Genomic DNA, 19,614 nt, shown 5'->3' on the forward strand with positions numbered 1-19,614 from the left:
TTATATGATAATACTTTGTGGATAACCATTCTTCCACTGATTTATATTATTATTTATATTATTGTTATATTATACTTATAGCTATACTTGTTATATTATTGTTATACTATATATGTTATATATAGTAATCTTACACATGCTTTGACATATATATATATATATATATATATATATATATATAATTTTATTTATTAATTTATCTATTTTTATCAATGAATCAAGATATATTGTTATAAAATATATATCTTTATTTTTTTGTAAATATTAGCATTGTGAGAAAGAAAGTAAAAGAAATTCATTATTTTATTTATTATGTCGCTTTATTTCGTTTCTACAAGAATGCATACAATATATGCATATATATAATTGTGTTTGTGTAGTAGATACACACGATAAATTAGCTATAACATTAAAGAAAATGGAATATTGATTTCCGATTCTTGTTATACATATAATATTAAAAGATTATATAGTTTCAAAAGACTGAAACCATTTGTGATATGTAGCAAAAAAAAAATATATATATATATATATATACATAGAGATATGTTGAATCATTATACATCATGATGTAATTTTAATAATTTTTTCACAAGATATATATATGAGTGCAAAACTGCAAAATTCGAATGACATTTTTAGTCTTTTATAATTACTCATTTTTACAGTTATTTATTTTTATTTTTATATTGAAGTAAATTGCTCGTAAAGCTCGTAAAGCTATTTCAATAAATATGCTTTTTATAATAATTTTTGATTATTAGATTTATATTAATTTATAATAAAAAGATTTATTATTAATCATCAGCATATGAAATAAATATTTTAGAATGAATGTTTTTACAATGATTAATTGAAAAAAATTAATCTTATCAGTGGCTTGTAATGAGCTGCAAGTCATTAATTAATGTATGTATAATAGTGTAGGTATAACAATTATTGTTATTTCGTGTGTGTACGTGTGCGCGCGCTCATGTTATATAAAGTATGTTATATATTTACAGCATAATAAAATTTTTCTGATTTTTTTAATTTACTTTCCAGAGTTAACTTTAACTAAATTACATTTTTATTGTATATAGCATCGGACCGGGAACATATTATGATGATTGATAATGATTTCCTTTCAAAAGAGTTTATTTAATCTCTTTCAATCATTTTTTTAAACGTTTTTTGTCTTGATAGATTACATCCAGATATTTTACAGGCTATGCCAAATAATAGTATTGACGTATACTATTACATAAATTGTATACGTTATTTCGTTAGTGCTGTATTCAGCAAAAAAGAAAAATTAATCCTCTTCCTGTTTATATATAAGCAAAAAGTTACTTGTAATTTATCTCAATATTTGCTTCCTCTGCATTTTATTTCTACTATATATTTATATCTGGAAGATTTAATTAAAAATTTAATATTGTAAGCTATTTTATTAATTTTAAACCTAATTTCAAATGTATATGTATACAAAGTTTAAAAAAGTTTGTGTGTTTTGTTATATAATTGTTAACTAGAATTAAATTGTAATTCGTGTATTGTTTTAATCGAATTCTTACATGTTTATTCATCACGTCTTATAAATAAATATATCGCTTTTCTGCATTATTGATTTAAATATTGATGTGTAATATACATTTTGTTTTAAAATGTTACACGTCATATCATAATTTTGCTAATCATGCTGATGGTTTTATATATACTTTGTAACTAATTTACGTCATTTTAGTTCCAATTTTTAAGAATGTTAATTGCTATTGTTACTATTATTTCTTGCGCACTTTCCCTGATTTCTATTTTATTATCTTCGTAGATAATTAACTAATTTACTTTAAAATATTTTTAACAAACATTTTCTTTTTTCTTTATTTATTTACTTTACTTTATCTATTTACTTTTCTCGAATTATTATTACCTGTCTATCTTTGCTTTTCTATTTTCTATTACAATAATGACTAATACAGGATTTTGTACATATGTGTATTGTGCATGTATGCGAGTGATACTAACACATTTAGAACTCTTCTTTTAATAAGTAAAATTTTAAGTCTTCATAAAAAATTTATAGTCACGTTTAATATAAAAAAGTATCGAATAATACATTTTAATTATAGTTATATAATTATAATTTTCATAATCGTATTTTTATTTCTTTATCATTCCTATCAAGTAAAATATAAAAGTAATGCAAAACGAATTTACTGTTTTTAATTCAATTTTGAACTAGAATAGACAATTGATATGCATTCTCGCAAAAAAAACTCTCTCTTTCTACTTAATAAATTTTTTTAAAATCGAGAAATAAATATTATGCGATATACAAGCTCTTTTATCGAAGAATTTGAATTTCGAAATGGAATTCGAATTAAGAGAAATACGTTATTAATGACTGATCAGCGTGTATTGGGGAAGGGGGTCGGTAATCGTCATCACTTCGCACATATCGGCTCCAGGGATTCAGATCCCGGATATTTAATGGATCTACCTGCGCTGTGCACTCCAGCATCATTACGCCTACGCGAGATAGTGCGCGCCGCCAAAAATTCAATCGACACGTCACGCTGCTGTGTGTATCAACATTGAAAAATCAATGGTAACCCGTGACGTAGGTGTCCCGCCTCAATGACGGCCAATGAGTGCGCGCGCCTACCCCCTCCACCCGCTTGCGAGAACGTTGCTTATTCACGCGCAGACCGGCGTGCTCATTCTGCAGCGAGCTGCCGTATCGAACGGACGTGAATTTCGAGTAGCTGTCAAAGGGACGACAAGACGTAATTAAAGAAACATATATATCGAGCGATATACAGGGTGGCAGGAACGCACTTGTGAAAGCGTGTATGCAGTTTTCCAGCCGACATTAGCCAGGCGGATAGGACGCAGCAATTGTCATCGAGCGATTGTAATCGATAACGAAGATCGACAGATCGATACGTTATCAAGGCGCCAGCGCGCAAAACGATATCGACGATATTGATTTTTTTCGGCGGAGCCACGTGACTGCGAGTTAAAACTTGCGAGGTAGAGTCGTAACGAGATCAGCGGAAAAAATTATCGGCCGAAGTCATCGACGGACGTTGAGATAGTCAGGATCCACTCTCTTTAACGCGACGAGGTGTCGAACGAGCTGTTGAACTTTCTAGAACTGCTACGAGAGCGACAGAGAGAGCAAGCGAAGGAAGAGAGATAAGAGGACAACTCGGGCCGACGACGTGCGACGACCGAGACAGAGACAGGGATAGTGAGCGTGAAGAATCGACGAAAGGAAAGACAGAGTTAGAGTGCACGCACACCGGCAGACGACATGGCGTTTATGATGCCCGTGGTGAAAAACGAATGGGATATTTACAAGACTAATCGCAGCCGGCGCTCCTCCGAGTGTTCCAATCCGCAGGCCTGCCGTAGCAGAAAGGTGAGTACTTGATACAGAAAAAAATGATGTTTATTACGCGCACGCTAGAACAGTGTTTTTACAACCTGAGTAACAATGCTCTCTTGATTGGTATCAAGTTGCGATGGACTAGTTCAAAAACACGTGTATTATATTTATTTACTTTACATTCTTAAAATAATTCTTCTTTTCTGTCCGGAACAAAGTAAAAATATAAAAAAACGTTATTTTAAAAGAACATGTAAGTTGTAAACTTTAAATGAACGCATATATAATCTAGCGGTGTGTTATAAATGATATAGATATTGAAGAGAATAAATTTGAAAAAGGACACGAGAGAGAAAAATGAGATAATATGAACTTTGATATATAATATAATGAAAATGAAACGAGAATTATATTAATAGGAAGAAGAAGATAAGGTGGAAGGGAGAGGAAAAGAAAGAGGTTGAACTAAATTTATACATGCTATGCACGATTTTTTTATAATGATAGTCACGTTTGCAGGAGTTGAGTTTATATCACACGAACCGTTGCATAGCGATATTAAGTGATCAAAAATCGAATGTTTATATACATTAATTCTTGCGCGAGATTATTTTGATACAATTTAAACACACTTTTCTCGAACAATTTTAATTTAAAAATTATTATATATATATAGTATATGCGTAATGAATTCGAATGAATAAATATAGAAACTATGCTATATTGACAAATTCCCAATGACGTAATTACTCGCGCTTCTCTCTCTATTGTAAATACTTCCTTATTTACTAAGCTAGTATTTGCCAAGCTAGAAATAAGAATAATAAATAAATTTTCGGTTTACAAAGTATATAATAGAAATCTTTTCTCTTTAAAAATTTCGATTGTCAGTCTTACGTCAGTCTTAAAATACGATTGTTAGGATGGGTAACTTTTAACAATATTGGCGTCGGTCAGTCTTGATGCGTCATTCGTGCATTGTATCGCGCATATTACTAGCATGAAAACATTGAAATTTATGCGAGCATGTGAAAAATAACGTTCTAACTTTTTATGTATTTAAAATCAGTATTTGCGCATCTAAACACGCATTATTTTACGTATCGTTTCGAAATTACGGTTCGAGGAGTTGAAAGAATCGCGAAAGAATACATGTGTTGTGCGCGAAATTTGTGATTAATGATCATCGATCGAAATCATTACATTGCTCAAAATCGTGAAACTGACAAAAAGATAATAAAGGTGAAAAGTGCCGCATTGCATACGCAATTTTTTCGCAGGTCTGGCGAACTAGCAGGCACAACCGTCTTGCAAAGTGCGACACATCTGATCACCCTTCTGTCTCGATTCTTATGGTAATCGATCAGCTTTGCGCGATTTTCCAACTTGAGGTGTTTATTTTGAAAACGGAATCTTGTCACATTAATTATTAGGGAAATAAATTTATTAATTGACATGTGCGAGAAAATTACTTTAATAAGAATTTCAAAAAATTTCTCGTTCCTTCGAAATAAATGCCTCATCACTTTCATAACTCCAAAAAATCTATGCTTACATTATTTCTAAAATGTTTTTATAATTATACGCGTGTTGTAATATACATGTTATTAATTTTTAAAATTAACATTATTAATTTTGAAAAATATAAAATATATTTTATATATTAAATATATATTATAAAATATATTATAAAATATATTTTATATATTAAAGCAAAAGAGAGAAAGACAAATAATAACTTAAAAAATGTGAAAACTTGTTATTGTTCTGTTTATACGAGTCAACTTCTTTGGAGTTGTGAGAGTTATATAACTTCTCTGTGATTAAAGGTTTAAAATTTACTATTCTTTTTTTATTGTTCTAATAAGAATACTCTGCTTCTTTTTGAAAATATTTTTTTGTCATGTTGTGTATATTTCCCAATACAATTGTGTACACACATAATTCTTTATTACAATAACAAAGAGACAATTTTTTTTACGATTTCAATATATACGTTTAAATATATTGATGAATATACAAGTCGATCTTATAAAAATAAGAAAATCAACACGATGATAACAATTTTATTTAAATACGAATTCTTTTTCACAAAGTTAAGGATTAGTTTTCAAAATATTAACTATATTTTAATTTATAATTATATTTAAATTTATTGTTATTAAAGTAAATTTAAATTTTGCGATACTGAAATTTTATTGTATATTTAAATTTTTGTGAACTAAGAAATGAAATTGATCGTTAATGGCATACATACGTACGTGTATACATACATACATACATTATGGAATCTCTTGTTCCATAGACGCCTTATATATCTATGGAGTTTTCTCTTACAATATGGATTCAAATTTGTTTGAATATTTTTTGCTACTTTTTTGCGATTTTTGATTGTTTTGTTGATGTTTCGCGCGAATTTTTAATAACAATTCTTATAACTCTGTTTTATAATTCCGTTTTTTATATGTCAACAAAATTCCTTTTCCATAATAATATTACTGACAAAAGTATAATTTAACATGTAAATAATTAATTTCTAATTGTGCATAACATCTTAAATTAAAATTTTATTTATTTGAAATTCTATTTAAAATTTGTATTTGTACCATTCATACAAATTTGAATGAAAAATAAGATTTTGTTACCTATCTATATTCTTGTAAAGTTTAACTTGCAATAGGCGCTTGAGTATACGCTTTAATATACACATATTAAATTAAATTATTATCAATTTTTCATTAAGGATAATTTTGCATTAAATTAACTTCAAAGTTAATATAGAATTTGTACTGGAGGCAAGTAACTGGTGATATTTTTAATACATGTAACAGAATAATTTGATAATTTTTTTTAAATTCGATATTTGTTGTTCATTTTCGCAAATGAAAAATAATTTAAAAGAAATTCTCGCGAAATCATTATTGTAAAAGATCATTTCGACATATTCATAAACCGGTTTTCTTTAGACGTCGCTAAATACTCGATAAAATTGTGTTTGTAGACTAAATAAGCATATTTAATAACGGATGACGATCGGAGAACCACGTGTCTTACGGATAAATATACTCTGGTCACGAGTTTATTTTTATCGCGACGTAAGCAGTTATGCGCATAATGTTCAATTGCAAATGATACGCGGTACTTATCGCACTCATAAATGTTATTGTAAATCTATATTATTGATGACATTACGATTGTCAAGTTTCATGTTTATCATTTGCACTAAAAAAGGAATAAAATGATGATAGAAAGCAGCAATTATAATATTAATTAATAAAATAATTATATTTATTATATTTATAATATTCATAATATGCTAATTGATACATAACATGTTCAGGCCTAAATAATGATGGCGCATGTTATAATAATATTACTACATTATTTCACATTATATTTCCATATAAAAAATTTTTATGCAAATGTTATTTATTATTACTTTTATTCGAATATTTCATTTAACGAATATATTTATTGTGAAATAAAAATGTCATAAGATATAAAATAAAATTCATTGAATATAACAAGAAATTGAAAAGATATAATAATGAGAGTCTGTGACTTTATGAAATTTTATTATGAATACTTTAATTTTAAACTGATCTTATAAATTTAATGTGGAATATATTTGTAATGTTGTAAAAATGATACGATTACAATAGTTGTTTTCTTATGCAGAAAGGAAAAAGATTTCTTCAAATTATTTCTAACAAAAAAGATATCGCTGAAGGTCTAGGACACTCTGCACGCAAGGTACTTTAAATCTGTGACGTAATATTGCGCAAGCTTAGTGTCGGTTTCACAATGTATACATATGTCGTCCGCTGAACTCTCGTATGGATTCTTCTTCGTAAAAACTTCGTTATCTGTTGTTTCATTTCATTCTATAATCACACTTAATCCAATTAGAATTTAGATGTCAAATATTATTCTAATCTTGCTAACGATTTAATTTTTTAGATGATTGATTATCTTGATATAATAAATCATTTTTTAAAGAAACTATTATATATATATATATATATATATATATATATATACATACATACATACATACATATATCATCGGATACTCTTCGTGACATGATACTCAATTTAGACAGGATACTCAATTTTTTGGTGTTATTTTCTTACCTATTTTTATCAAGAGAAAAATCTGATCTTTTTTGGCTTTATGATTATCAAATAAGTTATTAGAAATATTTTGAGATAATTTTTGATTAAAGTCCGTCATTGTGTATATATGTATGAGCGCGCGTTTACGCCTATGAATGAACGAATATGTGAGATAAGAAATAAATTGATTTCGAAAGCACTTTATTATCATATATTAAATAATTACTTGTAATTTAAATTGATTAATCTGAAAAGAGAATATAAAAAAGTTAATTTTATTATATAAATATATTACTATCTAAAAAAATAATAGAGAATTTTTAACGTTATGAATATAAAAGAATGTAGATTAATATATAAAGCACATGTTTTATATATGTGATGTACATTTTACAATATATAATTATTTTCTGTTATTTGGATGCGATATTTTTAACTCTTTATATCTTCTTTGATGTTAATTTTAACGATAAAATACTTAGTTCTTGTATTGTGCGCACTTTTTAATCTGTACAACACTTGCTTTGTTACGACATAATTATATCGTGCATATTTGTAAAGTGCTTTCTTTAGTATTATAAAATGTAATAGAGAAATTTTTATAAAATATTTTATAAAAATAAAATGTTTTAATAATGCTGCGTTTTTACATATCATAATAAATTGATAAAAATATCTTTAATTTATTATAAATTTATTTTATTTATTGTAAATATTGATAAAAGTATCTTAAATTCTACAATATATTTTTTCAAAAATTACATTCAAATTAATTTCAGAAACTAATAATATTAGTGACGAAATAATAATAGCTAATAATTACAATATATTAAAATATATTTAATTATACTTAATTACTCTTGACTTTGCGATGCATTATACTTAATTACTATTGACTTTGCGATGCATTCTACATATTTTGAAAAATCTATTGTTAATTATTTTTTAAAAAGAATTATGGATGCAAAATATTATCAATAATAAAAATAAAATTAGAATATTTATTTATTACAAATGACAAAACTGAATATATCAATGAACTTTGAATAAATAAACAAGCAAATAGGTTTTGAATACTTGGTCCTGAACTTGCACGACGATAGCACTATCAATAATCGATCGTGGAGGATGTTCCTATTTTCAATCTTCTATTATTATCTCGTGTAACGCTTCAATAAAAGGCTGTTTATAATTATAATAACACGCTTTTCTATTGAAGACAAATGAAATTAAATGAGAAACATTCATAGGCAATAAACATTGTTTGTGCAAATATCAATTCATATCATATATTCATTTGAGATATGTAGATATCATACAACTATATGATGGCGAAGTTGAGATTAAATTTATTTGATGTTGGAAATACAAGCAAATTAGGCAAATAAAGTCCATTGTATTTAGATAGAAAAGCTATATATTTATTAAAAATTTCAGATAATTTATTTAGATAATTTATTCAGATAATTTATATAATATATATTTTAATTAAATAATGTTTATATTTTATCTTTATTAAAACTTTAAAATATTTTAAAATTAAAAATTAAAATTTATATAATTTTATTAATATTTGAAAAAATCACAAAATTAATAACATATAATTAGTTAATTTTTGTATAGTTATAAAATTTTAAACTATAAAGTTAAATGAAGAATTTGTTAGAACACATAATTAGTTTTATATGTAAAGATATAAATAGATATTTTCTCATATTTTGTATATAACAAGTTATGCATAAAATAAATAAAAATTGTGGTTAAATTAAGTAATTTTTATAATATATTATAATTAAAATTTTAAATCGCTTAATATAAATTATTTAATAAATCAATAACGATAGATTTTGATTGAGATTTGAGAACCATTATATAACCATCGTGTCATGTCGTAAGATGATCGTACGATTGATAAAAGGAAAGAAGCATTGGTTACAAATAAAAACAAATTTAACCTAATCAGTCATCTATCGTTTTCTATTGTGCTGACAAGCATGTGATTGTAGTTTCAGTGTATTCTTGCGAGGAAAAATACGTGCATCATTCACGTGATGACATTTTTTTATTTTTATTCTATTCGATGCTGAATACAGAATGAATCAATTCGCGTTGAAAACATATGCATGCGAACATATGCATGCAATTTATTAATCAATTAATCAGGATATTGAATTTGAGGAGGCCTGTACGAAATGAGGTACACGTGTTCTTTCACAAATTAATTGCGCAGTCGTTAGAATACCGTTATAGATCTACGATCGGGATTCTTTCGTTTAATTTTAGTTTCTGAATATTTGATATAATAAATACAGCAATAATTTATTATTTTAATAAACGATTTAAAATAATTGCAAAAACAATTATTACACAAATATATAATTAAATTCTTCATGAATTCTTCATTAAATTAATTGCAAATAATTCATAGGAAAAGATATGGAAAGATCAAAATACAGTCTTTCAAGATCCGGTTTACGAAAGGCAAACTGGTAAAGTTAATCGCCACATTTTGATCAAGAGATATTATTGCAACGTATAACATTTAAAATGCTTACTACACGATCCTGATCGAGAGAAAAGAAAAAAACGAAAGATAGAAGGCTAGATTAGAAATATTTCGTTTTTGCATTATGACTCGTACATGTTAAAATAATTTTACAAATGTAATCCATATTAGAATCATTGCAACTTTCGCCTTTCATGTATCGAGCAATGAAAAAAACGCTACGATTTTGCAAAGTCGTTATAGTAAGAATGATTGCGTTCCATCGATTCTGTGATGAATATTAAACGGAATTTGGATGAAAGCTAACAGATTCGAAAGGCAGATCATGCAATTGAAGAGTAAAGGAACGATAATGATAGAAATTTTTCTAACAAATATTTGTTAACTGTGGTTCACTATTGCACGTTGATAAATAATGCCTCTTGAAAATTAACAATAATATAATTAGTAAAATAATATAATAATTCTGGGATTTAGCGAATATATCATATCTACATTTAATATTTTAATAACACAATTATATTATTCTTTTTTAAGTTACATATTGTACTGATTAGTAAAAATGATCCAATTAGTGATCGTATTTTTATGGGAAAATTCTCGGAAAATTCTATTTAAGGAAATTTTCCTTCGTGTTTTTTAACCTGGAATTTTTTTTCTATTCCTAGGTGTCCGAATGTTCCAAGTCGGAGGGTCCGTCGTTGTCGACCTCCCCCGGCTCCGATTTCCTGACCTCGCCGGCGCATCGGTCCGTACCGTTGACCTCGCGTCACTTCTCAAGGACATCCTCGAGGGCATCTCAGAGTTCCCTGCAAAGTCCAAGTAAAAGCACGAGCACGTCGCCGCCGAAGACTGGCAGTTCGAACTCCCTCAACAAGTTCCATAACCGATTGGTCGACAAGTTGAAGCGCTCGCTGAAGAAGGCAGAGGACTGCGCTGAAGATCAGCGAAACTTATCGTGAAACAGTCAAGTGGTTTTGGGCCGGCCACCCGTATCCGGTTCGAAACCAATCGAGATCCGACGCACTTCGGCACCCGCTACCACATCCGAGTCGAGTAGCAACGCGGCGGCACGCTCGTGTCCGGATCCATCTTCAGCTTGGTAGAGAAGAGAGAACATAAGAAAGGAAAGAGAGAAAGTGAGAGAAAGATGATAGCGACAGCAACAAAAAATACGTGTATTAGAAGGAAGAGATCGAGTGAGAGAAGAAGAATGTGTGTACAAGAATGAGAAAATCAATGAGGGAAAAGAAGGAAGAAGAAGAAGCGAAGAAATCAACTTTCGCTCGTCGCACGTTTAGCTTGAGTATGTTCGAAAGCGAGCGCGTACAAGATTGTTAACCCAGCACAAGCAAGAAGAAAGAAGGGTGGCATGATCCTGGAGTCGTTATTTTCGAACCATTGGATGTCGATAGTCGATCATGGATAATCGATCAAGGATCCTCAGGGGTCAAGAGATACCTCGATCGAGCGATCGAACGATAGGAGGAGCCTCAATGAACACTTGAGATGATGAAAAGAGATGTTGATTGCAACGCTTTTAGAATAACAGCGCGACAATTTCGATATATAAGGAGTGAAGAACATCGATAAACAGAAGAATATTCCATTCTACGGATCTCCTAGATAAATCTAAGGATCTGATTAGAAGATGATGAGAAAAAGGAAATAGTAATAAGATGGGAATCCTGAAAAATTCGCAGTTTACATCAGATCGAACTATTCGATCGAATCTCTCGTAGCAGAGATTTCGAAGATGACTGGAGAGCATCAGCAATTAAGGGATAATCGTTGGAGCAGCAACAGCGCAAAAAATAAGGTATATAGCAAACATGTCTATCGAGATTATGTATCGTGATTGCGCGTCGCGAACATTTTATTGAACGTTGCAAGCTCGTGGTCAGTCGGTTAATTAAAATAGTCACTTGCGTTGTCAGACCTAATAGCTAAGTTCCTTGATTGCGCACGAGATCGTGCGTATAGCGTTCTATATATATGTTGTTCTCTTCTTAACATATAACATTAATTAAAACGAAATCGAAGAAAGACATTTAGCGGGCGCAAGGAATTTCCGGTTTCCGTGAAAAGATTGATCGATGTCATGGGATTACATTTATCTTGTGCAAATAATATCTAAGAGATGTTATAAAGACTGTTGTAAAAAATAGTTTTTTTTTTCAACATTCTTTTAAACGGTTTTATATCTTTCAAGTATCTTTTAGATATTTATTGAAAACAATCGATACGTTTTTTATTTCTTTGCCAAATTAGTTCATGTTCGTGGAAGCAAAACGTAAATCTCTATTCTTAATATCCAATTAACTTTTTCGCAATCTAGACTGAAAAACGTTCTCTAATCAGTACGTCGTGTAAAACAGTTTAAGAATAGAAGTTCGTATTCTCAGCGCGTTAAATATATGACTCTGCCCAATTATGAGTTATGTATTTGCTTAATATGAGGAATGTTTTCTCATGGCATAATCGATGTGTTAGATACGCGATGAGAATATGGATTAAAATGTAAAGAAAGAGAGAGAGAGAGAGAGTAAATAGCGTGAAAAGAATCGCGAATATATTCTCGTTTTTATCGGATATATCAAACTGAGAACAATAGTAAGGCTCGCCTGTTGTTCGAATTGGGATCGAATTTACGTGAAATTTGTCGAATTGGGATCGAATTTACGTGTCGGAAACTGCAGTTTCTTTACCTTTAGGATATCGAGCTGTGCAGGAAAAAGCGCCGTGTGCTGCGAGATGGTTTAAAGACGCGAATAAACATGCATACGCGTATTCTTTGATTCAGATCACGTACGAACGAAGCCTAAGAGAAGCGCTTATTTTCGCATGTATATCCCGCGCTATTCATCGCAAAATTAGTTGTACTTACAATTAGTATTCACATAAGTATATTCGCCTTGCATTATTTTTCTCGTGCTCGCCTTCTATACCAGGAAATCTCCAGAAATCGCGCCGAAATTACAAGAAACGCAATGCACAGCGTATTTTGTATAGAGTAATTAATGCAAATAACATATGAATTAATTTCTATTTAATAAAAAAAATCTATTTAGTTTGATATAAATTTTTTATTGCATGCAAAAATTTGAAAATCTAGAAATGTGAAAACTAAAAATAACTTTATATATCGAATGATTCAGCGATATCTTAAAATAAAGTTTTTATAAATTTTTTTTAAGAATAACATTAATTATTTTTTTTCGAGGAAATAAGAAAAGAAATACTTAAACAATTTGCAATTATTGATGTATCGTCTTATTAAATAATATTTCTAAGTGCTCTTCGCTTTACAGTACGATAAGAGTAATGCTAATGTACGTGGCAGAATCTATATAGGGAAGCATGATAGATACATCCGGTATCATTAAAGTATTCTGCGACGTACACGCGTTGCGTTGCATGCGAGATGCGCGATATTATTCCGGAGATTTTCTCGGATCACTCGGAACCGGGCATAGATATTTTCTTAAATGAATCGCATTTTTGTCATACATCATCGAAGATGTAACAACGTTTCCCCTGAGGTTTACCTCGCGCACGAGTTATTTGTATTTGTTGTTTCGCTCTTAAGCGCTTGTTAATTTTTTCATGTAATATATATACATATAGTGTATTATTTCGTTACACAAATATTGAGTCGGTTGGCCAGAAAAAGATGCGGGAGCAGGACGTGTCGTGCCCTTGGAGGATTGCACATGTGCAAAGGATGTCGAATGTTAAGAGAAAATAACGCTACGCTGTCATGAAAATTTTCTCTCTTCTGTATGGATTAATTAAATAGATAAATTTCATTTTATTAAATATACAGTCCAAGTTTCTAATTTGCAGAAATAATTAGATGGTGCTTTCTAAATCATATAACTCGTTATGATATGAAAAGGAGAGAAATGTTAATTGACGTGCATGTTAGTGATGAGCGCATAATATTTTTTCTGGAGTAAAATTATTAAAGTGGATCATATTTAGTAATAATTATGAATAATAATAATTTTCAGATAAGTAAAAATTAATTAGATTAAATTTTAATTGAAGCGCGTAACAATTTTTTTAATTATTAGATGAAAAACTGTTCATTCTTTAACACTCGACTCTGCGCGTCCTGGTTCTAGTTTACGAATTAAAATATATATTTAGCGCGCTTTCTTTCTATCGGTTGCGTATATCGAAGATTACGAACTGGGAGCAATTAAGTGATGCCGCATGTAATTCTGTGATACCGTATAAACTATAAGGTAGAATTACTCTGCAACGATTAATGGATTAGAGGAGAGGCGATTATGGTGAGATATTATAGTTAGGACGAGATTCGAACGCTTCGATTCTTCGTCAATCGCAAACCCGCGTATTTGGAAACCGAAATAACAAATTTCTTCTTGATTGGGCTGAATAACACGAGGGAGTTTCAGTATGAAAGAGCTCCTGCAATTATTTTTTCTTAAAAGAGAACAACGCTGCTTTCGGAAATTTTCGAGACAGATCATGAAATTCTGGCGCACGAGCATTTGAAGTCGTTTACGTCCGTCTTAACGTATACATAATATTAAGAGTATGAAAAAGAAAACATTCTGAAAGCGTTTATCGATTATTATTTCGGGAAGAAACAGTACAACGAAAGTTATTTATTTTCGATTAAAATGGGAAATAGTTTCTGGAAATGTAACTTATACGGTATAGAAGCCGATCTAATATCCGATTTAATATCTATTACAAGAAGTAAAATTTTCAATTCAAGGGTAATTTAATATACGTCGATTTGCGCTTTCGGATTTACATCAGATTTAAAAGAAAGCTTAGTTGATAGGTATCGCGCGGAAAATTTTGAAAATTTACGTAGCTCAATCTGCATTTCTCTCTTCGAATGCAGATAGCAGGGGCAGAAGATGAGGAAGGGAGAAAAAGAATGAGATGGATAAACCGCAAGAAAGAAAGACGGGATTGTGTGTTTGCGAACATCGGCTAGTGTGATAAAACAGAAATCATTTTGTATATTGAGATGCATACCGGATAATTTCCAAAAGTTGCCGCTTTATGTAAGACTGCTTTAGTGAAACAAAAAAAAACAGAAACTAAAAGTATAAATATCGATATAAGACGATTTTAGGACGCCGTGGTGCTGGACGGAATATTGGGACACACGATGTTCGATGGGCTTATATTAAATTTAAAATCAACAGTATAATATTGTATATTATATTATACACACATAATAATTTTTTGTATAAAATATCTCTCTCTAGGACTTTCAATAGTATGCAAATTTTCGCATAACACAAATTAAAAGATATTTTCAGATTGAAAGTTTTTAATATGTGGATTTATTGTCTTAAATTGGATAATTAATTGCTTGCATATCTTTTCGATATACAAGTAATGGATATGGATTTTTAATTTTTCTTTATTCACATATACTTTGTTCCTCTCACGAATTTACTGCCATTAGCGCGAACTGGGTTTCACGATCCAATTCATACGTGTGTCCCAAGATTTCGCCGGTTGATTCGTACTGATTAGAAAAATGATGTTATTAGATTTTAGAGATTGACGAGATATATATAATACAATCTATTTATTACGGCGGCCTCGGACCGCGGAGTAAACGTGGATTGGGATCTTTCTTCAATAAAATTATCGAATTTCATATTAAATGTCTATCGCATTAATCTTTACCTTTTTTCTAGGTATATAAATACGTAGATAAAGAGAAGTATTTTAACATTGCGCAGTCTCTCGATCCACTTTCATTCTACGGTCGCAACGCGATTGCAAAGCTATACACGTGCAGATATATATGTATACGTATATAGTAAAATTATATATGTATGCATATATACGCGTAATATGTACATATTATTTATTACGCGACGACTCGACTATTTTTTCTATTACTACTAAAATTTTACGGTTATTTGTTATACCTCACTCGGGACATTTTGAGCGGGTTTTTAGCGCGTGTTTGAGGAGAAGCGCCAAGACTTTTGCGAATTTACACAGCGCGAATGATTTTTCTGCGTCTCTTTTTTTATAGCAATTAGTATGTGCGTCAATCTTTTCAGGATAGACATTGAACGTTACAAATTGTCATAAATCACATATGGAATTAAATCTTATTCTTGATAATGTGCAACATATATATGACTATAGAAGAAGACAATTAATTTCATCAATTTCATTGTTAATGTAAGTAAAATTTAGATAGTTACAGATTTTTCTTTATTTCTAAAATATTTCATCACTAAAAGATTAATCTAGGCTCCGTGAAAAAAATTATCTTGCAAAAGTTGTACTTGTTGGACGAAACCCAATATCATCGTCGATTGCTCAAGTACTTTCTCCTCACTCACGACGATTGAATATCACTGCCAAAAGCCCAAGATTATAATAAAATAAAACAAAAAAAAAAATAGCGTAGCTCGATCGGACCCCGCATTTCGGTCGCTCTCGATCGCGCCGTCTCATCTGTTCTGTCCTTTATTCACGCATACATTGTCTCTCCAGTTTATATGAATATATTTATTTTTCGACGAATAGCCACTTATGTTGTTGAAAAAATCCGTTCGCTTTTTTTCACATTAATTTAGCGCCGATGACGATACCAATTCTAGCCAGTGATTAATTATAAAACTCTTATAAAACTTATATTTTCTCTGCGATATATAAAAAAAGATTGTAAAATAAGGTAAACAGTACAAAGACGAAATGTTTGAAATATGAATTAACATTTAGGAAGCCATAGCTCTAACATTTCTCTTTCAGGAAATAAAAATGTAGGAAAGAATCTTCGTGCAATAAGTATTTTATAAATGCTTATAGAATGCAGAATTTTATAGCGATGGATACATTGTAATGCTTGACTTATATACTTTTATAAATATATTTATGCAAAAACCGATTGTAAATCAAAACTTGATTATTTCCTATTGATATAAATCCTATTTTATTGATTCTTTTTCTATTATTAACGCTTCAACATTTCAAGAAAGTTATTTTATAGAATACTTATTCCTGTATTTATATGTGTTATTATGCTGATGCTCATAATTATCCTGTTTGTCATACGCAATAAACAATATAATTATGTATACGACTTGTATTTTTAATGCGATGATTCATCTTCAGTAGAGGAAGTATCGGCATAAAATTGAGATTTAGTCTCACTTTCGCAAAGACGAAAGCAAGTTATCGTATCGTCGTCGAGATCGCTAATTATCCGAGAATTTCGTAGTCGAAGAGAGATGCGAGCGAAAGCGAAACGGTGTGGGCGCACATTCCATGTGTAACGATTATACATACGTGTATAAAGTAATCATCTGTTAGAGTTTGATAGGAAATTCATACAAACACACACGTACACACGGGCATGCGAAATATTATACTGGAAGATGATAAATGAATAATATATATGAAGTTTTCGAAGCTTACATAATAGACTTCGGTTTATCATTATTATGTATCGTGATTTTTATGTCATGTTCAATAAATGAGTTTTAAACTGCTTATATTTATCTATCCTTCATTCCTAAAATTATTTGCGGCGATAAAATACAATTAAGTACATTATATACAGATACTGAAATATGTAGGTATGTACATAAATATATTTATGATATCATGCTGAAAATAAAGAAATAAGCAAGATATTTTGAAATGTTCTTATAAAAATCGAAACTACAATGTGACAGCAAATTTCAAAATTTTTAATTAAAATTTATATATTATAGTACATATTTTTTAATTCTGAATTTAATTCTGAAACAATAAAATGATATGTTTTAAATAAGATATGAATTTTATATATAAAATAAAAGCTTAAAATTAATAAAAAATTTTAATTTTAATATAGAAAATCAGAAAGGAATAGGGTTAGTCAGAGCCTCTTCGAGTAATAAATAAATGATCTTATTCTGTATAAAAATTCATTTTTAGTAATAATGAACGTTTTGAATTCATTTTTTTAAATATTAAAGAATATGAATTATGACGCACGTTCTATGCATGTAAAACAGTATTGAATAACGATGAAGTATATTAATCTTGATATTAATCGTGACTAATTCATTCGAGAGATAATTGAATTGGGCATGAATCATCATTTTGATGGTATCGTTAAAACAAAATTTTTTACATCAGAAGTAACAAAGTTCAAATGAAGTGTAATAGCTTTTCTATGATATCAATTGTACTTTACATATTGATATCAAATAAAATTATCGATGCATTTTCTTAGAAAATAAATATTTATTTTTTTTGTTTTTTTTGAGATATTTAACAACTTTCTTTAGTTAGATTAAATACTTTCTTATATGCTTAAAATTAAATTAAAATATATGCTTTGAACTTATTGTGTCAGATAAACTATGCATATGTAAACTAAACGTAATAATAATAACTAAAATAACTAAAATGTATGAAAATAATTATGGATTTACTTTACGACTACGAAGTCTGCATTATGCATACAATATCTTATTAATAGTTTCGCTTGCGTGATTTTCAACAACAAGTTCGCGCCATGTATCTAAGCTCAGATTTCATTATTGCGATATGCGAAATATTATACGAATGGGAATTACTGACAAATTTATTGGTATTAAAAAAGTAACTTAGCATTTACTTTGACTACTTTAAAATATAGCTTTTAAACTATGTCTGCACATGTGTGCACATATTATTCACGGTCTAGGTAGTTATCAATTTTCGTTTATAGTTTCTAGATCAAAGAGAGTACAAGTTGTTTACATTTCCTTTACAATATAATATAAGATATGGAAAGATTGCATCATCAAATGCAAATTTTTAACATGAAATCAAAATTTTACATTAGAAAAAGATCGAATATCTATTCTTATTATCAAAATATAAAATAAGAATCTTTAATATCAATATAAAAAAAAATATTAAAATAAATGTTATTTAAATATAAATATATAAAAACGTAAAAGCGTGTATAAATGTAATATCTGAATGTATTAATAAATATTATTTTTTTTAGATTTTTATGTTGCATTCTATTTTGCATTATTCAATAATATAAAAGATAAATATTCCATTTTTTTCAAATATTATTTAGAAATAAAATTGCAATTATAAAATAATATAATTTTATGATACAATTATAATAAGAGCGAAGTTTTTTCCAGATTAATTGTGCTCTTCTCATTAGAGATTTTTCAATCAAATTAGAAATGATTTTTCTGAGAAAATAAATAATTAAAATAATTATTCAGTTTCCAAATATTAATTTCGAATATTAAGAACTGAAAATACAGAATTTCTAGAATATTAAATTCTACAGCTATTTAATTCTAATAAAGAAGATTATCATATCTTTTAATTAATTCCAAATGAACTATAATAAAATATTAATTTAATTTCTAAAAAAGTATTTAATGAAAATTGAAAATTGAATGAGTACGATAAATTATAATCTTTTTGATATTTTAAAAAATTCTCTTTAAATAAAAGCGATTAAAAAGATATCTGATTTAGATTGTGTTCTGGTTTTGTAATCATCGATTTTTCATGATTTATGATTGCATTGTCTTAAATCTATTTGAGATAGCAGAAAGTCATTGCGCAGGTCGGATTACAAAAAAGGTAAAAA

The 19,614-nt window shown here is 29.0% G+C and overlaps 1 protein-coding gene across 2 annotated transcripts; it reads left to right on the forward strand.

Annotated features, from left to right (window-relative positions):
- The first annotated feature begins 2,348 nt into the window (after nt 1–2,348).
- On the forward strand, nt 2,349–17,509 carry LOC105253723. Of its 2 annotated transcripts, XM_011261938.3 has the most exons (4): nt 2,349–3,406; nt 4,654–4,728; nt 10,664–11,814; nt 14,878–17,509. In XM_011261938.3, exons 1-3 carry the CDS (start codon nt 3,299–3,301, stop codon nt 10,955–10,957), a joined length of 477 nt encoding a protein of 158 aa, XP_011260240.1. In that variant the 5' UTR covers nt 2,349–3,298; the 3' UTR covers nt 10,958–11,814; nt 14,878–17,509. The 2 variants fall into 2 exon arrangements, with proteins under 2 accessions (XP_011260240.1, XP_011260241.1); XM_011261939.3 differs by lacking the exon at nt 4,654–4,728 and having other exon boundaries at nt 2,370–3,406.
- Nucleotides 17,510–19,614: the final 2,105 nt, after the last annotated feature.

Source organism: Camponotus floridanus, unplaced genomic scaffold (genome assembly GCF_003227725.1).
Source record: "Camponotus floridanus strain SB8 unplaced genomic scaffold, Cflo_v7.5 scaffold14, whole genome shotgun sequence".
Lineage (NCBI taxonomy): Eukaryota > Metazoa > Arthropoda > Insecta > Hymenoptera > Formicidae > Camponotus > Camponotus floridanus.